Source organism: Salmo salar, chromosome 04 (assembly GCF_965601325.2).
Source record: "Salmo salar chromosome 04, fSalSal1, whole genome shotgun sequence".
Taxonomy (NCBI): Eukaryota; Metazoa; Chordata; class Actinopteri; order Salmoniformes; family Salmonidae; genus Salmo; species Salmo salar.
The window spans coordinates 20,195,444-20,210,059 of NC_138294.1; the positions used below are offsets into that span (position 1 = coordinate 20,195,444).

Below are 14,616 nucleotides of genomic sequence, written 5' to 3' on the forward strand. Positions count from 1 at the left end.
TAGACAGAGAGAGTATGTTTGGGATACTGACTGTAGGCCTGTTAAAGGAGAACTTTAGACCAAGGTGTTCTATAGCTCGGGGCCTAACGGTGATAAATGAGTCCCTTAATTTCTGCAAACACTTTATCTCTGCTTCATCTGTTTTCATTAGGCTGGCCCCAACCTCTGGCAGGGTGAGAACGTGCTGCTGCTGTCTGCTGCCTCCATTACAGCACTGTGGACACGCCCCAAATTGCACCCTATTCCCTATGTAGCGCACTACTTTTGACCAGGGCCGCAAGGCAGGTTGGTTGTTTAGCAACAAAACCGAGGCGTGCGCAACTATGGGGCTAAACAGACGGGGTTGGCTTAGATTGTTGATAACACGTAAACTATACTTAGTCTCTAATGTTTATTGAAATCATAAATAATAAATATATTTTCACAATGAGCACTTGTCTCTCAAATACATTGTTACTGTTGTTGGCTAGCTAGCTAGCTAATTTTAGCCATATTAGCATAGATGTGACATGAGTCAAAACACCTCAAAACAAGACATGGTATCAAGAACAGTTGAAATGAGCCAATTGCAATTCACTACATGGCAGCTTCTTGTTACTGTTGCTAGCTATCTGACCATCCAGAATCACAACACACGGACTTCTGCCCCATTGAAGCGCGTGCATCGTTTTCGTCGTCGTCAGTTAACCCTGTCAGGCCCTGGTCAAAAGTCGTTCACTTGATAGGGAACAGGGGTCAAAAGTAGTGCACTATATGGGGAATAAGGTGCCATTTCTGACACAGCCTATGAAACGTATAGAGAGCTGCGTCGCATCAGAAAGAGTCCTCCGCCGTCTCTCATAAGGCCTGAGTGTTGGCCGGTTAGATTGCTTTGAGGTATTCCATAATTAGATTTTTGGGATGATCGATTGCTGCTCTTTTCTTTACCGGTGTAAACGTCTCCACCCGTGTAGCAGCTATACCTGGAGAGAGGCAGTTTCAACTATATACAATCAAGACAACATGACATTGAAAATCATCTTATAGAATCAAAAGAAAAACCAGACCTGAGGTGGAATATCTGTTGTAAGCTTTACTTTCAAATCCTGTTACATTTAGATCTGGCAACTTTTGAACATAAAATAATGCCAAAAACAAAGAAAAAACGAATACAAAAAACCAAAAAAGTACAAATGATCTATTTACCAGTTATTGTCACAAACAACCCTGTACAGCCTTAACAATGACCTAATCAAAAAGCTTTATACAGCACATACCAATTTTTACTGAGTGCCAAAAAGATGAACAAAAACACACAAAAAAGAAGATAGTTGAGTCTTGTCGAGTCATAAAATAGAGAGAGAGAGATGTCATGCATACTCCGAAGTGCTCAGAAAGGTAGTCAACCGACATATTAAAAAATTAAAAATACAAATAATTTTTTTTTTTTTTTAAATCGCCTTCTGCTGCTTCTTTACAATTAGGCAAAAAATAATAAGCAAACGATAAGTGCTTAAAAATACTGGGTTGGGAAAGGACAGAGAAGCGATCCCTGTCGGCCTTTTCTTCTCCTTAGACACACCAACCAGACCAAGGGGCCGTTTTATAAGAAGAAAGAACTGCAGCCATTCTCGATTACATAATGATTATGCGGTAGCTATATATATATATATATATATATAAAAAAAGGCATACAGTCAGTCGTAAAAAGTCGGGCACATTCTTTTTTTGTTCCTCTTATTTTTTGTTTTTAGATTTGGACCCTGAAAATCAGTTTGACTCATTCTCAGTGATCTCAGGCGGTTCCCTTCCACCAAGTGGCACTAGAGTATTACATATTAGAGGATAGATAAGGAGCTGGAGCTGACCTAGGAGTGTGTGTGGCAGGGGTGGGGGCTCCTTGTACTCCTATAACGTAGCAGCGACCAGCGGACAGCATGCTGAACATTGCTATGTTGTCAAAGGGAACTAAAAGAAAACCAACCACGGGGGAGAGATTTAACTGTTACACCCCTCCGTTACCAGGAAGTGACGGATTTAATCCTAGCATCACAACCTCGTTTTTAAGTTTCATTTGGTCTTAACAATGCATTGTTCTCTCAATTTTTTTGTTGTCATTACAAAGAAATAAAAAAAATACAATCACAAGAAAATGAAAAGTACAAGAAACAAGGAAAACAATTAAGGTTAAAAAAAAAATCCCTTTACAAATAAGAAACCATTTTGGCTTAAAGACCACTTGGGAATGCGAGCACGGTCAATTAAATGGGTAATGCTTTTGAATAAAAAAAAAACGAAATGCCTTTATTATGCTGCCTGGTCTCATGTACACTCTCCATGTTGAGCATCTCCATCTGTACAGATAAATACATTTTTCATGTTCAAAAAGTGCAGCACTGTGCAAAATTGGCTTTGACAATTTAGCCTGGGCCCTTTGGGTCTCCCAGCGTAATATAGTTCAACCTCCACTGTCTAATTCATGCAATTTGTGTTCATCTGCGCTCTGCAATTTTACAGAGGTAAAAACCCTCCGCACTAAACCAGAAAATGTCTACACAACAAAAATCAGGAAATCACGGTTTTGATTCAGATCGTTCACAGCAAACATCTTAAAAAGGTAATAAGTCTGTTTCCGGTGATATCCTATCGGACCGACAGCTCAAACGTTTGCACTATAACAATATGAACTAGCTAAGTGCTTTTGGTTTAGAAATGGGACTAAGCTAAATGCAATTACAACTGAGAGATGGAGCGAAGGGGGAATAGAAAGCAGTACCATGTCTTCTCACTGAGATAGAAGCTACACCACCAAAACCAAACCAATGGCTGCTTCCTCGTCGACAACATTGGACCTATCGGAGCCTTCCTCAAAATGGCTTCATAATAGCGATGCACGTTAGTAGAAAACGCTCATCGTCCTACGTTTAAAAGGCTCAGTAAAAAAGAGAAAGAGAGAGGGAGAAAAACGAATGAACAACCTAAAAAGACACAGAAGGCCACCGACCTACAAAAACCAACCCCTTGCTTTCTGTCATATAGGCAACGGTACCCAACAGTCCCTGCCTGCAACTACACCGCACATCTGTATCACGTTCGCATCACGGACATCAACAAAGGAAAATACATTCATTCAAGTCATTTTGGAACAGTTTCTTTCTGTTTTATCTTTTACACAAAATTACAAAAGAGCTCCAAAAAGCACCACTGAATCGGCCTGTGGTGACCGGAGCTGTTGGGGGGTTTTAACACCCCGTTAGCTGGTCACCTCCACAAAACAGTTATCTCTTACAGCTTATCTAACGTAACGGTGCGCCAGTCCATACATAGTTCTACACATGATGCTGGACCGAACAACACCTGGGTCCTATTCATTAGGGCGCAACGTAGCATAACGACAAGTTCTGGTGATTCAGTCCTTTTTCTTCCGTTTGGTGCCTAATGAATAGGACCCTGGTCTCAGGGGTTACAGGTGTCCTCATGGAACCTTTGATGTGGGCTGGTGGGGTAAAACTAATCTGGTCCCAGATCTGTTTGTGGTGTCTTGCCAATTCCTACGGTCATTGTCACGACAGCACAAACAGATCTGGGACAAGGCTACGGTTACACAAGGGGATGAAGCTATAATGTGTGTTACATTGATTTGAAAACCGTTTGAATTGGCAAAGGGCCTTGAGTAGAGAATGTCACTTGTTCTGCCCACCCCACCGCACAACGTCAAACAACGTACAAGATGTCACCTGTGTGTATGTGTTGCCAAGACGACCGCCACCCGAGACAGGTGAGTTCAGTCGGCGTTTGATGCATATGGTTTCACCATTACACAAAACCAAACAGATAAAGTCAAAGCTTAGTTGTGGGGGAGATTGAAGGCTACAAAACTATTTACAGTACACATTAGTTAAATAATTCATTAAGTGCGTGGTTTGAGGCGTTGCTTTGGAAACGAGACTTTTGAGAAAAAGCGTTCCGTTTCATTGGTTCTTGTTCGCGGCGCATCACAATTGAACAACCTGGGGATTGGTTCATCATACCCTATTAAATGACGTGCATCAAAGCTAGCGGAAACAAAGAGGCAGGCATGCTATTCTGATGCGTAGTAGCCAGAAGACTAAAATGCACTAAAAATGTCAGAGCACTTGTTTTGTTTCTTCTACTTTTTCGACTTTTCTAACAAACACAAAAAGAAAACAAGGATCCGTTTTACAGGTAATGCAATTGGGTCCTGGTCATTCAAAAGTCCAAAAAACAAACATTAGAAAATAAAAAGTAGAGAGAGAGAGAGAGTAATAATTCAATCGATATAACAGATAAGAAAAGCAGCTTTTGATATAAATGCATTTTTTAGCACATACAGCCTTTTCTCTGATAAATTCTTTTTTTTTTTCTTCATTGTCTACAATAACTACTTGTCTGTCTCTGTCCAGCTTACTCAGCTGGCTTGATTGGAAAGTTTTCCCCATCGCAGTGGATAACGATCATTCAGACCACTGTCCAGGGAGAGAGGGATGGGGAGAAAGGGGAAAGAGAGGGAGGGGGAAGAGATAGGGATGAGAAGGAGGAGAGGAGAACAGTCACACAGTCTTGGCTCTCTCCGTCAGTCCCAGTCCTAGGTAAGCCAGGAAGGAGTGTTTGAGTGAGGTGGGCGAGGGAGGAGAGGAAGAGGAGGCGGTGGAGGAGAGGAAAAGGGGGGAGGAGGAGTGCGGCCTCTGGAGTCTGGAGAGGGGCGAGTGGAATGTGGAGCGGTGGCGGTGGGTGAACAGGGTTGTGAGGGGGATCAGGTGCGCCCGCTCGCAGTTTCCCAACTGCTCGTAGACGTGGCGTGGGGAGGGGAAGAAGAGGGAGGGGCCTCCGCCATTGGTTGTGGTCGCTGTCAGGTAACGCTGGGCTGGGGGCGGGAGTTCCTGTTGACGGTGGTGTTGATTCCCTGTGATGAGTGACAGGGCGACAGACTGCAGGGCCTGGGAGGCAGAGAGAATCATGAGGGGGCTGCTGCTACCGCTCCCCCCGCTACTCCCATCCCCACCTCCACCTACCCCCAGGAGGAAGGGCTCCCCGCCCCGCAGAGACCCCACCAGAGAGCCCCCTAGCTGGGCCTGGAACTCCTCCTCGCCGGCCTCCTCCCCTTCCCCTCCACCCTGGTGCTTCTTGAGGTGGCGGCTGAAGATGAAGGGGTGGGTGGTGGTGAAGGGGCACTCCGTGCAGCCGAAGGTCTGGCGCGGGGCGTGCTTCAGCTTCTTGTGCAGGTTCAGGTTGTCCTTGCGCTTGCAGCTGTAGCCGCAGCGGTCGCAGTGGAAGGGCCGCTCGCCCGTGTGCACGCGCACGTGCTCAATCAGCTTGTTGGCCGTCTTGGACAGGTAGCCGCACTGCTCGCACTTGTAGTGGTTGCCGAGGCGATGCTCGCGCACGTGCCTCTCCAGCGCGGGCTGGTCGCGCCACACCGACTGGCAGATGCGACACTTGTACTCCATCTTGTAATGGGTCTTCAGGTGGCACTCCATGGCCGCCGGTCGATTGGTGGAATAAATGCAGACGGGGCACCTGGGAAACAGGAAGGAGGAAGTGGAAGGGGGCAGGACATGGGAAATACACACACAATAGCAAGGGGAGGTTTAACAAAGAGAGGACTTAAATACACAATGACCAAAATACACACCTTAAGACTTCAACACAGGGGAGGATGAAGAGGGGGAAAGGTGAAGGGAAAAGATGTGTGTGACGTGTCCCGAATATTTTACCCTAAAGGAATGATACGGTGTGTGTGTGTGTGTGTGTGTGTGTGTGTGTGTGTGGTGGAAAGTGTGTATGTGTATTGTTGAAATTTGAGGTTGGGGTTGAAAGTGTGTTTGGAGTGGGTTGGTGGTAGGTGGGTGGGGCATGTAGAACTGGGCAGAGACAGGTTGTGGAAAGAGAACAGGATTGGACGGAATTAGGAATGGAAGGATAACTGAAATAAATGGAAATGTGGCACTTACATTTAAATAGCACCATTCATCTGCTCTGGGCCCCAAAGCGCTTCACAAACCCTGCAGAACAGAATCACCTCAGAATACAACCAGCCACGTGGTGAAGACCCTACACACGCCTTCTCTCTCCCATACACTCCTGGACATACACTCCTGAATGAACACTTCTGAGTACACTAAGGATGCACTGGTAAAGGGAGGCCCTTCTCTGTCCTAGACACGCCTCAGTACACACTCCGAGTGCACAGTCTTTAGTACACTCTCCTCTTCGGTACACACTACAGCCTCGTCTCTTTCTCTTATAAAGTGTTTTTTCTCCATTGTCTACAACTTCTCGTCTGTCTTTTGCCCAGCTTATTCAGCTGGCTTGATTTGAAAGGGTTCTCCATTGCAGTGGATGACCATCACTCAGTCACCCCACCGTCCACTGCTGAGCACACACTACTTAGTACACTATCCTGTCTGGACATACTGCTCTAGAGTCTAGACTAGAGATACCCTCTTGAACTGGACGGAGGGGGCAGCTGTGTTTGAGCTACCTGCTTTTAATTCTGACCTCTCAAACCTTAACCGCACAGCTAATGTGGACTGTGTCTGATTTTGATGTCAGGATAGAGGATCGACTTTTAACAGATATTAAAACACTCAACTACTATAATGACTGAACTAATTGCACCCTTGAACATTTGAAATGTGAAATAATACATTCCCATGTACCTAAAATGGACTAATACTGTTTGCAGTGTTGATGGTGTGTGTGTTCCTGTATTGACCAATGAACGTGGAGAGAATCGGTGGTGGCGTATTGAGACCTTAATCGCGCCTCTACTCCTTGTAACAAGACGAGACACTAACAGATACCTCAGTAAACTACTGCCCTGACTCTCTCACTCCAAACACCAAACCAACTAGTGATCTAACTCTACCGGTGGCTAGACAACGGACAGCATCTGGTGAATAGTGGTGACAGCTTGACATTAAACATGGTCAAGTGACAGTGTAGGCCGATCAGTTAATGGCGAGATGAGTTCAATGGCGTCTGATTGATATCGATGGCTCTACACGTGCATTGACTGACTGCGTTTCATGGCAAACAACTTCCACAAATAGATACAAACAAAAAAAAGAAACACATAAAAATGACAGTGACTGTTGTGTGTTAACTAACAATCTGTTTCTACGGCGATTCAATATTTTCCTAGATGTCTGTTCAGATTTTCTGTTAAGTGATTGCATGTGAATGCATGTACTACTTTCATTCAAGATGGTTTCAAATGCAATCTGGAAAAATAGAATATCTATGTGGTATAAAATATGCATCTGTGTGTGCAGGCTTTAAAAGCACAGTGCTAGGCTAGGCTAATGTCATTAGCATGTTGTTGCGTGTGTGTTGGAGGAGCTTCATGGCTAGGCTAATGTTATTAGCATGTTGTTGCGTGTGTGTTGGAGGAGCTTCATGGCTAGGCTAATGTCATTAGCATGTTGTTGCGTGTGTGTTGGAGGAGCTTCATGGCTAGGCTAATGTCATTAGCATGTTGTTGCGTGTGTGTTGGAGGAGCATCATGGCTAGGCTAATGTCATTAGCATGTTGTTGCGTGTGTGTTGGAGGAGCATCATGGCTAGGCTAATGTCATTAGCATTTTGTTGCGTGTGTGTTGGAGGAGCATCATGGCTAGGCTGATGTCATTAGCATGTTGTTGCGTGTGTGTTGGAGGAGCTTCATGGCTAGGCTAATGTCATTAGCATGTTGTTGCGTGTGTGTTGGAGGAGCCTCATGTACTGGCAGCATTGGTTTAACATTAACAGATTGGCTAAACAGTTATGTATGGTTTACTGTTTGTGTGTGTGTGTGTGTGTGTGTGTGTGTGTGTGTGTGTGTGTGTGTGTGTGTGTGTGTGTGTGTGTGTACATCACACAGTACAACAGAGGCTCCTATAGGGGTATAGGAGTATTGGGTTAGAAGGGGGACAGTGTTTGGTATCTAGGGCTGTGAGTGTAATAGGGGTTTATATATACTGTGTGAAGGTCTTAATAGCTTCAGTGAGCTAGATGTCCTATGCACGTAAATGTGTATGTTGGACAGTGTCTGTGTGTTGACGTCACCTAGTTTGAAAGTGTGGCTGAATGCATGCACACATTTACAGTTCAGACTGCGTGTGTATTATGTTTATGCATGTGGTCTTACACGCATGTTTTTGACTTAACGTGTATACTACAGTCAGCCGGTCAGTGGGTTACCGTCTGGCTGTGCGTCTGTACATGTGTGAGGGAGGAGTCGGGGTAGGGTAGGGTGGGAGGGTGGTGGAGTAGGAACCTCTGTCTGTACTTGCTTTCCTTACTTGAGCCCTCCGGTGGGGACGGTGTGGCACTTCTTGTGCTCCAGCAGCTGCTCGGGCGTCTTCAGGAACTTGTGGCACACGTCGCACTCGAACATGCGCGTGATCAGGTGGATCTGGAGGTGGCGCTCGTACATGGTCCGCGTCTTGCACACAAAGTTGCAGAAGACACACTCAAAGCCTGGGGGGAGGGGGAGGGGGAGGGGGAGAGGGAGTTAGCATGACTGCAGTGCTCCTCGTCCTCTTAACTGTGTGTGGCTCAAATTATTGCTCGTATTTTACCTCACATATTCTGGACACATCACACACACCTTTACGTCACTGCATAATTTACGTGAAAAAAAGTCTGTGCTTTTGCATGCTAGCTGTTCGAGGAGACTTTCAGTTATTGCGCTAACGCTAGTTAGCAATAGCGTGCGAAACTACATCTCACTTCCTGCATACTGGACGCAGGTATGGTCCAACATGGTATCCATGAGTTCATCTGACTCTGGGGAAGTAGATAAAGGGGTGGGCTCACACTATCTCTTTAAAGGCCCAGTGCAGTCAAAATTCTGTTTTCTGTGTTTAATATCATATTGTACAGCTGATGAAACTAACACTGTAAAAGTGTGAAAAAATGTGATCAGTGTTATTTCCTGATAGCTGCTGGTTGAATATACAACCTACACAGGACCTTCTAATCAGCAGGTTTGCATGAGCGGGAGTTTCAGATTTCCATGGTGACATCACCAGGCGGTAAATGAGTTAATAGACCAATAAGAGCTAGTTTTCAGTTTTCCTCTCTCCACTCAGACCCCTCCCAGACAGTCCTAGCAAAGATCTTGCTTGAGAAGTAGTTTTTTGCACATTTTTAATGGAATCTATTACAGTAAGGTACTTATTGTTACCCAGAAATGATTTGATATTAATAAAAAAACGGCTGCATTGGGCCTTTAAGGATATAGAATTGTAAGTAGATTAAATTAACTGTAGTTCTACATAATGTTTCTGCCTATACATCCCAGAACTCCTTGCCTTTCTCAGACTTCTCTTCAGTTCCTGATCCCGAGTGGCTGCTGGAGCTGGATTGGCTGCCTGCTGAGGAGGGAGGGGCCAGCAGGTTCTTGAGCTCCTCATTGGCATGGGTAGGTTCTCCACCCTCTGAGCTGTTTAGCGAATCGCTGAGGGCAGACAGGGAGGAGGAGGTGCTCTTAGTCTCACTGAGAGGGCTCCGCGAGTTCAGACCTAGGAAGAAGAGGGGTCAAGGGTCAATCATCATCAGCATTGTCGTCATCGTGACAATCATCATCATCGAATTCAGAAATTTGTAATTACATTTCACTTTACTTCCTGAATGATTAAGTAATATACCCCAATTCTGTCACTACCAGCACTGCCACCGTCATCATAACTGATTTCTCAACATCAGACAGGGTACCTCAACCCAATAAAAGGAGGGAAAGCACTAAACTACAGTCAAAACCACACACACACACACACACACACACACACACACACACACACACACACACACACACACACACACACACACACACACACACACACACACACACACACACACACACACACACACACACACACACACAGTCTGTTGAATACAAAATGAAAATCACACACACTGCAGGCAGGCAGGCTCAGCTTCAGGGCCATGTCCTCTGACTGGAGCCCTGCTGCCAGTCCAATCAACAGCCAGTATGCTTTTATTGATCTCTCTTTTTCTCTCTCTCTCTCTCTCTCTCTCTCTCTCTCTCTCTCTCTCTCTCTCTCTCTGTTTGACCGCACTTCTCTGGGATAGAGAGAGAGTATGAGAGAGAGAGAGAGAAGAGGGGAGGAGGAGGGTCACGGCTAAGGGAGCTAAGATGGCGGGAGCAACTCAGGGCACAGCTCAACAAAGGGCATTCAGTCAGGGAGAAGGAGAGGGAGGGAGGTGAAGGAGTATAGGGCTGCTGGCTGCCATGGATTGTGAAATGGCCGACGAGAGCTACCTCACACACATTCGTATGTGTGCGCACACACGACACAGGCACATACACACAATCACACTGAGGCATTCACACAGACGCATTCAAAGACACATATTGTACATAGCCTACACACTTTCATCCTTGAGAATGAGAGAATGCAGGTATAGAAAATGCAGAAAGCAGAGAGTGAAATACCATTGAATCCATCTCTCGCAATGCCGAAGACCTCGAGAGGTCGATTAAAGACAAAACGAGACTCACCACTCCACTATCTAAGGGAGCTATAGAGTACATTATGCTCTGAACATTCAGAGTACTTGTCCCTTGTGGGAAACCACATCATTTATCATCCCGGTTGGCATATTCCTTGTTAGCTCTTTTTCCAAGGTCCAAGATGATATTGAAGCATGTATATAGTCAAACGCACTTCACTTTTTATGAGGGTGGACAACGTTGTAAACTAGTGTTACACTCCCCTACGGATTGGACAGTGAAGCGAAAACTTTAAAGGTGGCTCTATACTCCACCATTTTGGATTTGAGATCAAGCGCTTAATATGATGCGACAGTACAGAATGTCACCTTTTATTTGAGGGTATTTTCATACATGGTTCACCGTTCAGAAATGAACGCACCTCATGTATCATGTCCCCCCATTTGAAGCGGTCATAAGTATATGGACAAATTCACTTATGTGTATTAAAGTAGTAAAAAGTGTAGTAATTGGTCCCATATTCCTAGCATGCAATGACTACATCAAGCATGTGACTCTACTAACTTGTTGGATGTATTTGCAGGTTGTTTTGGTTGTGTTTCAGATTGTTGTGCCCAAAAGAAATGAATGGTAAATAATGTATTATGTCGTTCGAGTCAGTTTTATTGTAAATAAGAAAATAATATGTTTCTGAACACTTCTACATTAATGTGGACACTACCATGACTACGGATAATCATGAATGAATAATGATGAGTGAGAAAAGTTACAGATGCATAAATATCTGCAAATTGGGCCAGAATATGGGAGATTGAATGTGTCTCTGTCCCGTTCCTACTGTACCAACACACACAGCGTCTCTGTCCCGTTCCTACTGTACCACCACACACAGTATCTCTGTCCCGTTCCTACTGTACCACCACACACAGTATCTCTGTCCTGTTCCTACTGTACCACAACACACAGTATCTCTGTCCCGTTCCTACTGTACCATCACACACAGTATCTCTGTCCCGTTCCTACTGTACCACCACACACAGTATCTCTGTCCTGTTCCTACTGTACCACCACACACACAGTATCTCTGTCCCGTTCCTACTGTACCACCACACACAGTATCTCTGTCCCGTTCCTACTGTATCACCACACACAGTATCTCTGTCCTGTTCCTACTGTACCACCACACACACAGTATCTCTGTCCCGTTCCTACTGTACCACCACACAGCATCTCTGTCCCGTTCCTACTGTACCACCACACACAGTATCTCTGTCCCGTTCCTACTGTACCACCACACAGTATCTCTGTCCCGTTCCTACTGTACCGCCAAACACAGTATCTCTGTCTCGTTCCTACTGTACCGCCACACACAGTATCTCTGTCCCGTTCCTACTGTACCGCCACACACAGTATCTCTGTCCCGTTCCTACTGTACCGCCACACACAGTATCTCTGTCCTGTTCCTACTGTACCACCACACAGTATCTCTGTCCCGTTCCTACTGTACCACCACACACAGTATCTCTGTCCTGTTCCTACTGTACCACCACACAGTATCTCTGTCCCGTTCCTACTGTACCACCACACACAGTGTCTCTGTCCCGTTCCTACTGTACCACCACACACAGTATCTCTGTCCCGTTCCTACTGTACCACTACACACAGTATCTCTGTCCTGTTCCTACTGTACCACCACACACAGCGTCTCTGCCCCGTTCCTACTGTACCACCACACACACAGTATCTCTGTCCCGTTCCTACTGTACCACCACACACAGTATCTCTGTCCCGTTCCTACTGTACCACCACACACAGTATCTCTGCCCCGTTCCTACTGTACCACCACACAGTATCTCCGTCCCGTTCCTACTGTACCACCACACACAGTATCTCTGTCCCGTTCCTACTGTACCACCACACACAGTGTCTCTGTCCTGTTCCTACTGTACCACCACACACAGTGTCTCTGTCCCGTTCCTACTGTACCACCACACACAGTATCTCTGTCCCGTTCCTACTGTACCACCACACACAGTATCTCTGTCCCGTTCCTACTGTACCACCACACACAGTATCTCTGTCCCGTTCCTACTGTACCACCACACACAGCGTCTCTGTCCCGTTCCTACTTTACCACCACACACAGCGTCTCTGTCCCGTTCCTACTGTACCGCCACACACAGTGTCTCTGTCCCGTTCCTACTGTACCACCACACACAGTATCTCTGTCCCGTTCCTACTGTACCACCACACACAGTGTCTCTGTCCCGTTCCTACTGTACCACCACACACAGCGTCTCTGTCCCGTTCCTACTGTACCACCACACACAGTATCTCTGTCCCGTTCCTACTGTACCGCCACACACAGCATCTCTGTCCCGTTCCTACTGTACCACCACACACAGTATCTCTGTCCCGTTCCTACTGTACCACCACACACAGTGTCTCTGTCCCGTTCCTACTGTACCACCACACACAGCGTCTCTGTCCCGTTCCTACTGTACCACCACACACAGTATCTCTGTCCCGTTCCTACTGTACCGCCACACACAGCATCTCTGTCCCGTTCCTACTGTACCACCACACACAGTATCTCTGTCCCGTTCCTACTGTACCACCACACAGTATCTGCCCTGTTCCTACTGTACCACCACACACACAGTATCTCTGTCCCGTTCCTACTGTACCACCACACACAGTATCTCTGTCCCGTTCCTACTGTACCACCACACACAGTATCTCTGCCCCGTTCCTACTGTACCACCACACACACAGTATCTCTGTCCCGTTCCTACTGTACCACCACACACAGTATCTCTGTCCCGTTCCTACTGTACCACCACACACAGTATCTCTGTCCTGTTCCTACTGTACCACCACACACAGCGTCTCTGCCCCGTTCCTACTGTACCACCACACACACAGTATCTCCGTCCCGTTCCTACTGTACCACCACACACAGTATCTCTGTCCCGTTCCTACTGTACCACCACACACAGTATCTCTGTCCTGTTCCTACTGTACCACAACACACAGTATCTCTGTCCCGTTCCTACTGTACCATCACACACAGTATCTCTGTCCCGTTCCTACTGTACCACCACACACAGTATCTCTGTCCTGTTCCTACTGTACCACCACACACACAGTATCTCTGTCCCGTTCCTACTGTACCACCACACACAGTATCTCTGTCCCGTTCCTACTGTATCACCACACACAGTATCTCTGTCCTGTTCCTACTGTACCACCACACACACAGTATCTCTGTCCCGTTCCTACTGTACCACCACACAGCATCTCTGTCCCGTTCCTACTGTACCACCACACACAGTATCTCTGTCCCGTTCCTACTGTACCACCACACAGTATCTCTGTCTCGTTCCTACTGTACCGCCACACACAGTATCTCTGTCCCGTTCCTACTGTACCGCCACACACAGTATCTCTGTCCCGTTCCTACTGTACCGCCACACACAGTATCTCTGTCCTGTTCCTACTGTACCACCACACAGTATCTCTGTCCCGTTCCTACTGTACCACCACACACAGTATCTCTGTCCTGTTCCTACTGTACCACCACACAGTATCTCTGTCCCGTTCCTACTGTACCACCACACACAGTGTCTCTGTCCCGTTCCTACTGTACCACCACACACAGTATCTCTGTCCCGTTCCTACTGTACCACTACACACAGTATCTCTGTCCTGTTCCTACTGTACCACCACACACAGCGTCTCTGCCCCGTTCCTACTGTACCACCACACACACAGTATCTCTGTCCCGTTCCTACTGTACCACCACACACAGTATCTCTGTCCCGTTCCTACTGTACCACCACACACAGTATCTCTGCCCCGTTCCTACTGTACCACCACACAGTATCTCCGTCCCGTTCCTACTGTACCACCACACACAGTATCTCTGTCCCGTTCCTACTGTACCACCACACACAGTGTCTCTGTCCTGTTCCTACTGTACCACCACACACAGTGTCTCTGTCCCGTTCCTACTGTACCACCACACACAGTATCTCTGTCCCGTTCCTACTGTACCACCACACACAGTATCTCTGTCCCGTTCCTACTGTACCACCACACACAGTATCTCTGTCCCGTTCCTACTGTACCACCACACACAGCGTCTCTGTCCCGTTC

The 14,616-nt window shown here is 46.5% G+C and overlaps 1 protein-coding gene across 5 annotated transcripts in view; it reads right to left on the reverse strand.

The window, feature by feature from the left end:
* Positions 1-1,057: 1,057 nt before the first annotated feature.
* Positions 1,058-14,616, reverse strand: part of LOC106610221 (zinc finger protein 827) — a 108,601-nt gene continuing 95,042 nt past the window's right edge. For 4 of the 5 annotated variants that reach the window (XM_082974171.1, XM_082974169.1, XM_082974170.1 and 1 more), the window contains 3 exons: positions 9,296-9,505; positions 8,282-8,459; positions 1,058-5,517 (listed from right to left, as the gene is read on the reverse strand). In XM_082974171.1, the coding sequence (XP_082830297.1) occupies positions 4,551-5,517; positions 8,282-8,459; positions 9,296-9,505 (1,355 nt within the window). In that variant the 3' untranslated portion in view covers positions 1,058-4,550. Of the gene's footprint in view, positions 5,518-5,951; positions 6,003-8,281; positions 8,460-9,295; positions 9,506-14,616 lie in introns of all 5 variants that reach the window. The other variant, XM_082974172.1, reaches the window with a different exon arrangement.